Source organism: Melanerpes formicivorus, unplaced genomic scaffold, assembly GCF_026170545.1.
Source record: "Melanerpes formicivorus ecotype bairdi unplaced genomic scaffold, bMelFor1.0.p_v2 SCAF_4, whole genome shotgun sequence".
Taxonomy (NCBI): Eukaryota; Metazoa; Chordata; class Aves; order Piciformes; family Picidae; genus Melanerpes; species Melanerpes formicivorus.
The window spans coordinates 14,840,097-14,854,832 of NW_027142356.1; the positions used below are offsets into that span (position 1 = coordinate 14,840,097).

General features: G+C 38.4%; 1 protein-coding gene across 2 annotated transcripts; it reads left to right on the plus strand.

Moving 5' to 3' along the window:
• The first annotated feature begins 2,472 nt into the window (after positions 1-2,472).
• AGA (aspartylglucosaminidase) lies at positions 2,473-14,529 on the plus strand. Of its 2 annotated transcripts, none has more exons than XM_068137033.1 (9): positions 2,473-2,628; positions 3,915-4,068; positions 4,701-4,813; positions 6,030-6,142; positions 7,024-7,135; positions 8,510-8,585; positions 9,432-9,539; positions 12,030-12,163; positions 12,949-14,529. In XM_068137033.1, exons 1-9 carry the CDS (start codon positions 2,481-2,483, stop codon positions 13,047-13,049), a joined length of 1,059 nt encoding a protein of 352 aa, XP_067993134.1. In that variant the 5' UTR covers positions 2,473-2,480; the 3' UTR covers positions 13,050-14,529. The 2 variants fall into 2 exon arrangements, with proteins under 2 accessions (XP_067993134.1, XP_067993135.1); XM_068137034.1 differs by having other exon boundaries at positions 7,024-7,117.
• Positions 14,530-14,736: the final 207 nt, after the last annotated feature.

The following is a 14,736-nucleotide window of genomic DNA, read 5'->3' on the forward strand; positions in this document are numbered from 1 at the left end:
TGATTTTACACAGTGTATCTGAGAGCAGGTTTTGTTTTGTGACCTTTTCACACTTTGCATAAAAATATATTACATTAAACAACACTGTATACAGTAAAACATGGATTCATTATTGCATATATTTTTTGCAAAAGTTCTTCACCTTTAAATGCAAGTTAGAAAGCATATTACAGAAATCAAATCAACTGAGTTTTCACATGGGCCTCAAAACACTTTATGCTGTTTCAACTTGTACAAAATATTCTCTCCACAGCTGTGCAGGCTCAGCCTGCAGATGCAACCACCACAGTCAATACTTTTATATGAATGATGCCCATATCAAAGTGTTTGTCTTTCATAATAGTCCATTTCATCCAGCTAAAAGAAAACAGTATTCCAAAAATGTCATTAATGTATCATTTTTAGGAACATGTTTGACTATATTTTCCTTTTAACTTATTACTAAATTACTTTCCTAAAAATATCCCCCCCCCCCCCCCTTTTTTTTTTTTTTTCAGTTTATGTTAATCTGGACCAGTATTTTGGCCCTTTTCTCTTCCCTAACAGCTTTATACAGAAACATGTGACAGAAATAAGAACAGTTATATCAGAAAAAAATAAAGTAACAGCATTTACCTGAGTACAGGTTTGTAGTTTTGCATTTGGGAACTGGATGAAACCAAGGTCATGCTATTATTAAAGTCACACCTAATATTGTATTTTATTGTTTCACAATTTCAGTAATAAAGGATAATACATTTCTTTTGTAATAACCAATTAATTCCATAGTCTGTGGATTGTTTTGCTATAATAAAAATATATTGCTTCAGGCTTTTTAAGCCAGCTTGGGTATAGTTACAATTCATGCACACCTACAAGTTTGAGCTTGTCACACATGAGGAACAAGTATCTCCTCTTACAAATGCAAGACCAGTGACATTGATGGTAGTGTGTAATTGAATTTGGCCATCACATATTGAAAAAGAGTAATGAGAATGAGCTGAAAAGTTTAAATATGTGTGTGCATGTGTGTGTGTATATATATATATATATATGTCTATATCCACATCCTCTGGTAGAAGCAGAAGCCACCTTTTTCATGTTGCTCAGAAATAATAGCTGGTTGGTGATCAGTAACTGCTTGAATGCAATCAGGCCTGAACACAAACTGCTGATTTATGCTGGCGGCAGATAAGCCTATGGATCTGAAAGTAGTCATACTACTATGGCAACGTATCAAATGGCTTTAAACTATTGGCAACGGTTTATAATGTAAAGCTTGAATGAAAGGGGCAGAATAAAGAAATTACTTGATTTAAAGTTTTATGTTTTCTATAAAGCAAGACTTTTTAGAAATTCTTCTGTAAGCTATTCATGGTTGCAGATCCCAAAATGCACTGCTTGCAGAAATGTCTCATGCCATTACACCGCTTTAGACAAAAAAATATGTGTTACCAAAGTGACATGTAAAGATGATGTATGTCAATCTCATACGTGGCAACTGTATTTGAATATGTTTTCCCTGTTTCCTCACCCCATAGCCCTGTTACCATATGGGTGGCCTGGCTATGGATCTCTGACTGGGACCTACTGAACAGCCTTCTCCCTACTGCTGCAACTCATTTCTGACATTCCAGCACCAGAGCTGTAATTGGCAGATTGTGACCTACACAGGCTTTGACAGACATCCAGATGCCCAATATATAAGTTGTATCTTAATCTTCTCTGGGCCTTGGTCTTTGCTGGGGGCAATTTAGTACAGAATTATAGAATGGTTTAGGTTGGAAGGGACCTTTAAAGATCATCTAGTCCAACCCCCCTGCAGGGAGCAGAGGCATCTTTTAAATACATCAGGTAGCCCAGGCCTGTCCAACTCAACCCTGAATGTTTCCAGAGATGGGGCATCTACCATATCTCCGGGCAACCTGTTTTTGTGTCTCACCACTATCAGTGTAAAACGTTTCTTCCTTATTCGTAGCTCAAATCTACCCTCTTTTAGTTTGTAACTATTATCCCTTGTACTATCACAACAAGCCTTGATAAAGTTATCAGTCTGTCTTTTCCTTATACGCCCTTTTTAAGTACTGAAAAACACAATATGGTCTCTCCAGAGCCTCCTCTGTTCTGGGTGAACAACCCCATGCCTCCCAATCCTCTTTTATAGAAGGGTTCCACCCCTAGGATCATTCCTGCAGCCGTCCTCTGAACCCACTCCGACAGGCGCTGTGAACACCAGAGCGGGACACAGTACTCCAGGGGAGGTCTCCTCAGAGAGTAGACCGCTTCCTTGCTACAAAATCACTTCTCAAAGACCTCTGCAGGGAGGTCACCGCGGAGGCCGAAATATATCGCCCCCCTCGCCTGGGGCAGACACGGCCACCATCTGCCACGGGTCCCAGCTTCCCGCTGCTGTATCACCCGCTCGAGGCCGAGCCGTGTGCGCCTGCGCCCCTGCTGTGGTTTGGTTCGTGGTGGCGCTGTGGGGGCCGGGCCGGGTAGTGATGGCGGCGGCGAGAAGCGGAGGGGGCTGGCGGTGGATGATGGTCGCGTCTGTCTTGCTCGTCGTGTTGCAGCTGGCAGGCGCCGCCTCGACTGCCGCCCTGCCCATAGTCATCAACACCTGGGCGTTTAGGAAGGCCACAGAGACAGGTGCCCCGGCGGGCGGCCGGGCCGGGTGGTACAGGGCAGTGTCGCTTGGTGCTCCTGCTGCTGCGCCCTCTTGCTGAGGGGCTTGCGGGGGGCTCAGGGTGTTGTCTTTGAAGCAAAATAAGTCTGTTCTCCGTGGCCGCGCTTATGTGTGGCAAGGAGAAGTGGGCTTTGACTCTGCTTCCTTTAAAGGGAACCTCGCGGGCCAGAGCGACCCCCTCGACCGGCAGGGAGACCGCGAAGTGCTGCTGCGCGCTTGGAAAAGGCCTGCCGGGGAGCATGGCACCGGGCCGCGCGTCGGGCTGCCAGGGTGCCTTCGTATGGGCAAGTCCCAAGGCCCTGGGCTTGTGTTTGCGTTGATGGGACTTTGTCACTGAGCCCTGATGTTTCCTGGAAGCCTGTAAAGCAAATTGCACAATTTTAAACACGGGGAACGGGCCTTACTTTCCCTTGTTGCAGGTGGTTTCATGCAGTTGAGCACACAATTTGTGAAGGTGAGGTTTGAGATAGCTGAGACAGTGTAATAGTTCTACCATAAAGAGCTGATCTGTGTGCTTGTGCTGCCTTCCCTCGGCAGGCTCTGGCAGGTGATGGAACGCCAGAGCCACTACAAGAAGGAGGAAGCAGTGAAATGTAATAGGTGTAAAGCCTTCAGGCCTCGTTTATTTAAGTCCTGTCGTTTGGCATGTCTAATGTCTGACAAAGCTGCACCAGGAGCTACATCCTAAGGAGTGGAAGACTAAGGGTCAGACAGGAAAAGGTGGAGAGTAATTTCTTGTATAAAGTTTTCACTTTGTTACATAGTTACTGAATATAGGTTTCAGTCTTTTAGATAATTATACATTTCTTTTTTCAGATGAACAGGTATTCTCATGAAACATTGAGGGCTGCTTGTTATAACTTTGCACCCTTCCTCATGATAAAAGTTTTGCTTACCTCTCTCCCACAACCCAAAAGACTTTAAATAAACAATAAAGTAATGGTTGGATCTGAGTATGGGAGTTCTTTATTACACACAAGTTGTGAAGATTATTAGTAAATAATACTTTCCCAGTCAGAAAAGAGCTTAATTTCTCATTCAGAAACACTAATCAGATGTGCAAGAAAAACAGTATTTTAAAAAACTAATGATTTACATTCTTCTGAATCTATTTTGACTTTATTTCACTTTCAGTTTATTTTTCTTACCCACTTATGTAGTGCATCTTCACCACATCCTTCTTTAGAATACTCTCTAAAGCATTAATGGAGACTGTTTGGTGACATTTAATTATTTCTGTTGATTGCAGCTTGGAGAGTATTACAGTTGGGAGGTTCAGAGCTGGATGCAGTTGAGAGAGGCTGTGGTCAGTGTGAAATTGACCAATGTGATGGGAGTGTGGGATATGGAGGAAGCCCAGATGAAAGTGGAGAAACAACACTGGATGCAATGATTATGGATGGGTAAGAAACTACATGATAAAAAAAGAATACCTGTAATTTTTAGCACACTTCAGTGTAAGGGTTGTAACAGAGGTCTTGTTGATTCATAGTTTGCTATGGGACAATTTATGTGGTGCCTTGTGAAACTATGAAAAATGTTTATCTGATTGGTTGGAGAGTAACTAAGAGTGTTTGTTACTGAACCTGTGCACTCAATGCAGTAATCCAGCTCTAGATATAGTCATTGCAAAACACATGGTTTGTAGCATCGTAAGCTTTTTAGAGTCATTCTGTAAATATTTCACTTCTAGAGCAATTGCCTTCTATACTTCATTTACTGTTTAAAGCTGCACTGATTAAAAAGTAATTGTGTTTGGTTTCTTTTATGAGTTTAAGTAGCAAAATTGTTACTTTACTGAAAATGTTACTGTTGATAGAATTATTGTTGCTTGAGCTACATCACCTTCCTGTGAAAGAAAACTCTGAGGTTTTGCCTAATTACTGTGATGCTGTCCATCTATGGCACAGAACAATTAAAGTAATATGTTAAAGGAGCAAGCTTTCTAACTTGGATGAGAATAGATTTATCTAGTTTGATAAATATACAATTATTCTTGTGTTTTTAATAAGTTTTACATATTTCTTGTTTCTAGCAACACTATGGAGGTGGGGGCAGTTGCAGATCTGAGGCACATAAAAAATGCAATTGGTGTAGCACGAAAAGTCATTGAATACACTAAGCATACGTTATTAGTGGGAGAGTCAGGTAATTATTCTTTTAACTGTGTCCAAGTTGTATCCTCTTCTAGAACTCTTCCTGAAAAACTTACCCTCTTGGTAATACAGGTGGAGGGATTCCCTAATGAGAGAATCTCATCAAATGGTTTGGAACCGTTTACACTCTCTCTTATTACACATATATAAATTAGGGTTTATGAGTTTATTGGCACAAGAAAATAGAATTTTTTTGTTTCCACTAATTTAACTGCAGTATTAATTCCAAGGCTTTGCTAGTATCACTGATATAAAAAAATACTTGTTACAAGACACTGTAGAAGATAATAGATGTAAATATGTTGTTTAAAACCATTGAGTAATGTTTTCTAATGAATGACAGCATTAACAGACACTACAGTTATGTTTCTGTGTTTCAATGAGAACTTGAATATGAAAAATTACACTAGGGCACAACAGAAGTGCAATAGTAAACTCAAGGAATAGCTGAGCTTTTAAAATATGAATAATACCAGTTTGAAGAGGTGTGCAGTCCAGAGAGGCATATGAGTAGTCAGTGGGGGGTTGCATGTCTCATAGTTAAGGCTTTTAAAATACATGCACCTGTTCAGAAAGAAGTATGGAGATAAGTGTAAAAATTGACATATGAGCATTAAGGGACAAGCACTTTGAAAAAGAAACAATAAAAGATTCTTGAAACAATTAAGGTGTACAGAATGATAGAGAAATAAGTTCAACAGCAGTTTTTTGATGGAATAAAATAGATAATAGAGGAAGATGAGGATGGTGATAGAAGGTCTGAAAAGAGAGAAAAAGATTCACAGATTTGCGTAGTTGGTCATGAGTAGGGAACTAGAAGGTGAAAGAACAGTTGATCTTCAGGCTAGCTTACATTTCAAAGACTAGCTTTTCAAGGAAAATAGGCTTTTATTTGTATCACTTTTTGAAGTATCTCTGTGGCATAAAGAGCCCACTCTTGTTCCAGATTATTTGTGTCCAGTAATAGAGTTGAATTAGTTTCTGTAGTAAAATTTACATGTGTTAGCATAGTTAGTGAATTGACAGTGAGAGTTTGTTACTGTATTTGTATATCACTAGAATGGCAAATCTGTCTCTCTGTAGAAATGTTTCTCCATAGAGAATGTAGAATCCCTTGATTTCTAGATAACATTACATGTATGTCTTACCAGAAAATATACCAAAATGTGAATAAATTAATACTTTTGGGGTTGTTTTTGCTTTTAAAGCCTCCCTGTTTGCTGTAAGAATGGGATTTCCATATGAAGATTTAACTACCCAAAAATCTCTTTCGATGTATTCAAAGTGGCTTAATGAAAGCTGTCAGCCAAACTACTGGAAGGTAAAGTGCAGTGATGGTAATGAAGCAGGAGTTTAGAGCATCAGTAATGCAGCATTGCAGCTTCCTCTCAGCTTATGTTGAAGTTTGTGTGAAGGAAATACAAAAGTTCTGCATTTATAAAACTTGCAATTACCAAGCATTTGGTAGACTTGGGAGGAGTATGTATCTATCTCCTATTTGTTATATCCTGCTGGGGTTAATGTTGCTGGATTTTGGTAGGAGGAATTATTATGTTTTTTAACTCTAAATAGGGGCAGAACTTCTCAGATTAAACAATGTATATATGCATTAAAAATACATACACTACATTTTTGAAAGAAAATCTCAGAGTAGCAATTATGGTCCTTAAATAGAGTGACTTTATGAAGAGCTGTTAACAGATCACAGTAGTGCAGCTGTGCCTGTTGTGATCAGGTTGTTTTCTGGAGGGGTTGGTGTTGCAGATTTTTACGTTTATAGCCGGTCTTCATTGTTACAGGATATGAAATGCTGCATTAATGAACTATTTTAATTAAATACATATTCTGGTTTTCAGTTGGAAACATATCTTGTCTATGATGTAACGTGATATCTTGACATTGGTAAAACAAGATTGACTATTTTCTTCATTTTGCTCAAGAATGAGAATTTAATTTTTTTTTTAACTACTCAGCTGAACAATATAATTTTCTAGTAGGGAAAATTCTTTTACCATATAATAGCAGAAGTCAGTCTTTATTCTTTAAGCAAAACAAATTAAGGGATTTCAGTACAGTTGTGCAATTTAAGTGTTGGGCCTCTGATGTATGTGTAGTAAATTACAGATAAAGATTTTAGAATTTCTAAGTTTATCAGTAATAAAGCATAATATATTGTTCACTCACATGACAAAATAATTACAGAATGTGGTTCCAGACTCTTCAAAATCCTGTGGACCTTACAAACGACCTGAGGAAGTAACTTGCAAAGAACAGACCATCTTACAAAGAAATACTTGTAATCATGATACCATTGGTAACAACTTTTGGTAACTTTTGATGTGTTCTCCTGTCATTCCCTCATTGAGTTTAAAGAAAAGTATTTCATTTATGGTGGTTTCAAGATTGTGTTACTTATGTGTAGAATATAGTGCCTAAAAGTAGGATTTGGGTTTGGGATTTTTTTCCAGGGCACTGTATGCATAGCTGCTTGATTCACTTTTTTTACCCTCAGATATATGTTAATTGCCTTGCTGCTTTTCTCTCAGATACTATCTTGGTATAATTGCTTAAGCAGCTATGGGTGCTTAGAAAAGTGGTCAAGGTTGAAAGTAATAATTTTTATCTTGATTATGGTTAACTTAGGTCAACTTTTCCCTGTAACTGTCAGAGCAACTTAAAAAGCTTTGCAGGGGTGGAAAACCTGCGTAAACAGTCCTGTTACCAAGCAAAAGCAATGTTTGTCAAACAGTCCTTCAACTTATAGATTAAAGCTTACTTTCATTATTCTGTCTTTTTCCTAAATAAATTTCCACAGGAACTACTTAAAACAAGCTAGCAGTAGTAGTCCCCAACGATGTGTAAGAACTTGCTGATGGAGGACTATTAATTACCAAACCTATAAAGCCAATTAATGAGCAGATCAGACAAAGGACTGAAGCAGTTACAGAGTCATGTCTTTCAAAGCTTTTTACCTTTTGAGTCTTGAAATTTAGACTTTTAGATTTAGTCTGGATTTTTCTTGGTTTAGTAATTCAGAACTTTTTCCCTGATGCTGTTTGCAATACCAAGCATTAAATTATTTCAAACATGAATCTTCCTTCTTTGCTTCCAGTCTCTTTCTGAGGGCAATTCCTGCTCTCTCTTAAAGAGGTGAACTCTTGCTTTATGGAGAAAAAACTGATCCCAAATCCTATTCCAAGCTTCTCTAATGAGGCAGTGGCTTCCTTATTAGGACAAAATTAGCTCATCCATGCATTCAATTGCCTCTCATGTAATTCTTGTTACTTTGGTAGGCAATATTTCACCTTCTGCCAAATTTAAGCTCATCCTTCTTACTTTTAACTTCTTTCAGGCACCATTTATAAGTTCAAGACTTTGTTGTTCTGATGGTACTTGTTGTCTGCAGGTTAACATAGGTGTTAACAGTGGCTGCTAGGGTAGCAATAGCATACAGGTCTGAACAGTGTGGCACTCCGTGTTTTAGATTGCATTTTGACCTTTTGTCAAGAAGTTTTCAAACGTGTTTTACAAGGAACTTGTCTTCTTTAAGAGCACAAATTCTCTGTGTTTTCAGGGTAGCAGTAATTTGGATAGTCTGGGTATCCTGGTTCTGTTTGATAACCATAGTGCCCATTTAACATATTTGTTAGTGTTTCTCAATGTGTTTCATCCCTATTGAAAAATCTAGGTATGGTTGTAATTGGTGGGAATGGAACTGTTGCTTCTGGGACATCTACTAATGGTGCAATCCACAAAATTCCAGGGTGAGTATCTCTGGTTTTACAAAAAAGCATTTTTTTCCCCCTATCTCATTTCCTAGATTAAGTGTATCTTATGGCTACATGTTTCATATTGTTTATTTCTGGGCACTGCCATAAACCCTAATACCGAAGAGACTGATTTCTTTGCAAGATGATTGTGTGTGTTTGAGGGAATGCTTGTTTTTCAGGTAGCTTAACTCACCATACAGAAACATAAATAACTGGTGCAGTTATGAGGCAACTAGTAAAGCAAGGCACTGGAGGCATGTTCTGGTGAGGTGCAGGGTCTCCAAATCAGTGTTCATTGGATCAGAGCCCCAGGCCTGTATTTTGTCTTTGAGATTATTTTTTTCCTTAACCCAGTTTGAAATCTTGTCTGTCAACCATGTCAGACAACTTACAGATATAGATAAAAGTTACTGAACATAGTAATGTCCCTAGCTGCTTATGGTTGCACCACTGACTAAACCTTACTGGCCTGGCTATAGACAGTGTAATACAAACAGTTGCACATTGGAGCTGGATTAAGCCTTAGGTCAGTCAAGTTGTGACAGATCACTTTTATCATGAATTTTAGGACAAGACTTCTAACTGCAGTGGAGTGACCTCTTACCTGTACTGTTCCCCTGTGGGTTTATCACTAATCCAAGTAAGTTAGTGATAAACACAGACTGACAAATGTAAAAGTGAGCTCAAGTCCTAAGAACTTGTCAATATCAGGCCAAGAGCTATTACGTTAATGCAGTCCCACTGGCATTAGTAAGTTGCAGTTTTCTGTAGTTTGGGGGGTTTGTTGTTTTGGGTTTTTTCTTTTTTTCCCCAACCCCATGTCTCTGTTGGTCATTACAGCCGTGTAGGAGATTCTCCAATAGCTGGAGCAGGATCATATGCAGATAGTACAGCAGGAGGAGCTGCAGCCACTGGGGATGGTGACATCATGATGCGCTTCTTACCCAGGTTTGTCCCTGTAGCAGACTTTGCTAGCTTTCTTTAGCAAAATGTGAACTCAGCAAGTAAAGGAACCATTTAAAAAGACTGCCTGCTGAAGGGGGAATAAGGGAAGGAATGGAAAGGGAAAGAACAGTAGCAGAATCAAGTCACCCTTATGATCTGTGTCAAGTGATTTAAGGGATAATACCTGGCATCAAGGTATTTAATATTGTCAAGCTGTGAGCAAACATGTAGCAGATAAAAAGTATACAGGCTGAGAATATACTCATTAACAGAACTAATTAGCTTTGTTCTTCAAAGTGTTTTGCATGGGAAGTGTTACGAGAAGGATGAGAGGCGAGCCTTAAGTTGCTCAGGAGGCAGGGGGGCTGTCAGTGTAACAGTCCTGTGTAATTGCATCTGATTTGAAACTGGAAGTGATGTTTTAGTGTTTTTGTTGTGGTTGCATAACCTGGGTAAAATACAGCTATTCTCATTACTGAGTCTTGACAGTCATTCTTGTGGGTTAGTCTCAGCAGGAACAAATTATGGGTCTGTGCTGCACATAAGAGGCAATGATGCTTGAAGGAATATGTAGCAGTGGCCTTCATACTGCTCAGGTGCTTTTACTGAAACACTGGCCTACTGGCTGGTGTGTATTTACAGATGTCCTCAATGAGTTTCAAGCTGTTCTGAGCCAGTCTTGAAATAAGAGGCAATTGACAACTTCATGAATTATCCTGAGGTATGAGATACCAACAGTAATAGTGAGTTGAGCTCCACTGCAAAGGTAATCAATAAAAGCTTACATTACTGCTTAACAGCCTGAAGGATTTGGCTGTAATGCTTAAAACATTTTGTGTTGGCACAAATGGATTTTAGTAAACAACTTGTACTAGATGATTAATCACAGTTTCCCTGTACATGCAGATCTTTCCATGTTATTTAGATATTCCCACATGAAAACAAGTAATAGAATTGACCTAGTAGAAGTAAAGAAAGTGCCAAATAAAGGATCAAATTGCTAATACTTTCTGTCCACCTTTGAGATACATCTTACTGAATTTTTGATAAGCAAAGAGACCCCAGTGAAATGCAGCTTTATATTCAGATAGTTCTCTTCAGATAACTTGAACTTGGTTGTTAGAATAAATCAAACATAATAGGGAGTCTCAAAATGCAAGGAAACGTCTGTGGTACTTTGATAACATCTATAGTTAATGCTGTCTGTAGAACAGTCAGCGTAACAAGTTGGTCTTGTTATATGTATCTTTAATCAAAACAAAATCTAGTATTGTTTGCTTATCATTTATGTTGCACATTATCTTTTAATCTTTGAGTTCTGAAAGCAAACAACAACAAAAGTGCTGTGTTCTTTTGCCTTGGAGTACATTTTGAAAATGCAACTGATTCATCTCAAGCAATGGCCATGAAGTCATTCATTTAATGATACTGTAGATACAAAGGAAGTTGACTTTCATTAGTCTTTCATTTAGAGTAAGATTTTTTTTTTTTAAATTGGCTGGCAGAAAATTTGAAAGTGGCTCAAAGTATTGATCAAAACATTTTACTTTCTGTCACGGTTTAACCCTAGCCAGCAACCAAGACCCACCCAGCTGCTCTTTCTCACACACACACGCACACCCCCTCCCCTAGTGAGGTGGAGGAGAGAATCAGAAGACTAAAAGTGAGAAAACTCCTGGGTTGAGATAAAGACAGTATGCTAAGTAAAGCAAAAGCCATGCATGCAAGCAAAACAAAACAAGGAGTTCATTCACTGCTTTCCATCATCAGGCAGCTGTTCAGGCATTCTAAGGAAAAGCAGGGGTCCTTCACATTCCCTGGGAAGACAAACAGTAACTTTGAACACCTCCCCTTTCCTTTTTCCCCCTCACCTTCATATGCTGAGGACATGTCATGGTATGGAACCAGTTGTCTTGGTTGTAACCACTCCTAACTTCTTATGCACCACCAGCCTACTTGTGGATGAGGTCCTATAAGGTGCAGAAAAGGCCTTGACTCTAAGCACTTCTCAGAGGTATCTAAGACATCCCTCAGTTATCAGCAGTGTTTCCAGCACAAATCCAAAACACAGCCCTATACTAGCTAATATGAAGAAAATTCATTCTTTCCCAGCCAAAATCAGTGCACCTTCATATTAATGAAATAGTGTTTTGAAATAAATGAATAGGTTTTGAAAAGTCACTAACTCTTCTAACTGCTTCCTTTTTTAGCTGCTCTGTTGCGTAGTCTCTTCTACTGCAGATGATCATAGGCTCATCTCAGGCTTGATCCTGCCTTAGAGTCATAGGTGTCATAGATGACATCTTGTAGTCCCTTTTAGTCCACTTTCTAACTACTTTCCATGTAGAACTTAAGTAATAATTAGCAATATGAAGTATGGCTAAAGGTTATTTCTCATGTGTTTCTATTATTCAATGAAATCAAGGTGTCTCAATGGTGTTTTAGAATATATAACCTGAGTATGGCTAACTGTGTGGGGTTGGTTTCTTTTAGTTACCAAGCTGTGGAGTATATGAGGATGGGAATAGACCCAACAGTCGCCTGTCAGAAAGTTATTTCCAGAATCCAGAAGTATGCTCCAAAGTTCTTTGGTGCTGTTATATGTGCCAATACAACTGGAAGTTATGGTATGTATTTTGTCAAAGGAGTACAAAACCAAAGGTGGATTTTGAAGCAGAAGTTTTTAATTACTCTTTGAGCACTGCAGCAATACTGGCCATTCATAGTATCAAATTCTTTTTATCAGGTCAACTGTTTCCTAGTGGGGACTTGAGATATTTCAGTTTTTCCTCTATATTTTGAGGTCTTAGACTTTCCCAAAGTTTATGCAAGTCTTCATAAACATAAAAAAAAAATTATTTACAACCTTCATGTGTTTTCCTGGACTGTGTATGATTAATTTGAAGGCTTTAAAAAAAGAATGCTTATGCCTCCCCTAGATATGGCATAAGGCAGGGAGAATGTGACTCTTACACACAGCTTCAAAGCAGTCCAAGATCAGTCATTGCACCAAGCATCTCATTAGCAAACTCTTAGATCAGTAGGAAATACAATTTGCTAATCATCATGGCTTATTTAGTTAGCCTGCTTATTGCTGTTCTTTGATCTCTTATTTCCCATAATTCTGTGTTTATGAGATTAGTGTTGGAGGAACTCATTAAGGTAATCAGGATTGGAAGAGAGATATTTTCCTAACTTACATGACTGTTTCAAATTGGCATTAATTGCACAGTCAGTAGCACTGTATTTTTACTTAAATACTTTCAAGATGTCTTGGGTTGAATAGATTGTAAAAGAATAATTGTGTCATTGTAGTAGTATTAGTTACTGGGTCTTTAGTTGATAAAGTACAATGACAAAGACACTAATATTAAACATTGCAAATTATATTCTTTTTTCTTTTGTTTCCTAGGGGCCGCATGTAATAAAATTCCAGGATTCACTCAGTTTCACTTCATGGTTTCTAGCCCTTTGCTAAGTCAGCCAACTGAGCAAGTAGTAGATTGCATTTAATTTATTTTGTCCTGTTAACATCTAAACTTAGAGGAGAAAAGTGCTGAGGTTTCCTACATGTTACTTTTTCTCAAATGATTGTTCATTTTCACTATTGCATAATCATGTGAGCAAGGTTAATGGTGCACCATTTTTAATATCTTCTACTGTAGTATGGCTTTGTGAAGTGAAAGTACACTTCATCTGTAAGATCCTAATCTAATTATCTTGGTAACTGATTTTTAAATGACTGCAAATTGGTATTATAATCCAGATCTTAAACAGTGTAGTTTCAGGTTAGTGAACATAGTTGCAAAATTATAGTTATATTTTATTATACTTTAACAGCATAGACAATTCATCACTTCAAAAATCTACATCTCAGTGAAATGGCTGTACTGATAAGTTCACAAGTCATGAATTTAAGAGTAATTTTCCTTGCATCCCAACTCAACTTAAACTTTTGCAAAGCTAACAATAAAACCATGGTTCTAAATATCACTAAAAGTTAGCTGTCATATATTTACTTCCATGTAACGCCAAGCTTTATCTTCTTTCTGGGGAAAGCAGAGCTTTGGTCACTGAGGAAAAAAACTTTCAAAGGGAGCTCAAAGTGGAAAGTTGATCATACGCATGCAAAGAGACCAAGTGACTAATCATTTTCTAATCAGTCTGTTTTCTTAATAACTAAGTAGTTGAAAGTGATGAATAGTAAACATTGAATAATAAACATTTCAAAGCATATTTGACAGAAATCTTGAATAAAGGAGAGTGAGCAGGAAGGACTTTGCCTCTGCACCTGAGACTTACTTTGAAGAACTGTCTAAGATTTGGTCCAGGTTTTTCTTCTCTCTTGAAAGAAAATTGCACATAAATGCTAACATTAAGGAAAAGGGGGTTGAAGAGTAATGGAGATGATTTCAAAGCTTTAATTAAGAGCTAAGAAGCATCTCCTTGTGGATGTTTCTAACTTGTTTCACAAAAGCCAAGAATGCATTTGACTAGATAGGGGACCCAACTATGCCTGGTAGTACAGGCCTTCACAGAGTATCGTGTTGACTCTAACTGGATGTGAAGACAGGTGGAAATCGCCTCATCACCTTATTCTGTAGTAAAAGTTATGAATCTTAATCACAGTGATTTCCTTGTCACTGATACAGTGTTCACTTGCCCTTTCCTGCAACACGTTTACCCCTGCAAAGGAGCTGTTCACTACCTGGAACATGACAGTTACATACATTTAACAAATCTGGTTTTGTCATATTCTTTTTTCTGTGTCAAGAGATAACAAGGTTCATTTGTAATAGAACTTCAGCACCTTGAGGATTGTTGTGTAGGTATTAGAACTGTTTGCTGATCAAATGATTGAACTCTTTGCTAAACTTCAGCTAGGAAAAGTTGGAAGATCAAGAAAAATTAGCATGACTTGTCATAAACGTTTTTAATTTTTCTTTGTCTACTGGAATAAATTTTTGTGCAATAAAAGCAGCTTTATCATTTATATGTAAGATTGTTTAGATGCTTCTGGACTGTGCTATAGAATGCCTGGGAAAGTGATGGAGCAGATTATCCTGGCAGCAATAACTGCACACCTGAAGGATGGCCAAGGGCTCAGGTCCAGCCGACATGGATTTAGGAAGGGCAGGTCCTGCCTCTCCAACCTGATCTCCTTCTACGATCAGGTGACCCGTCTGGTGGATGTGGGGAG

Excerpts from the sequence above, each read along its gene's own strand:
- AGA (XM_068137033.1), top strand. The coding sequence starts at position 2,481 with ATGGCGGCGGCGAGAAGCGGAGGGGGCTGGCGGTGGATGATGGTCGCG. Across the intron at positions 2,629-3,914 it reads TAGGAAGGCCACAGAGACAG|CTTGGAGAGTATTACAGTTG; the intron begins GTGCCCCGGCGG and ends TGTTGATTGCAG. Across the intron at positions 6,143-7,023 it reads GTCAGCCAAACTACTGGAAG|AATGTGGTTCCAGACTCTTC; the intron begins GTAAAGTGCAGT and ends AAATAATTACAG.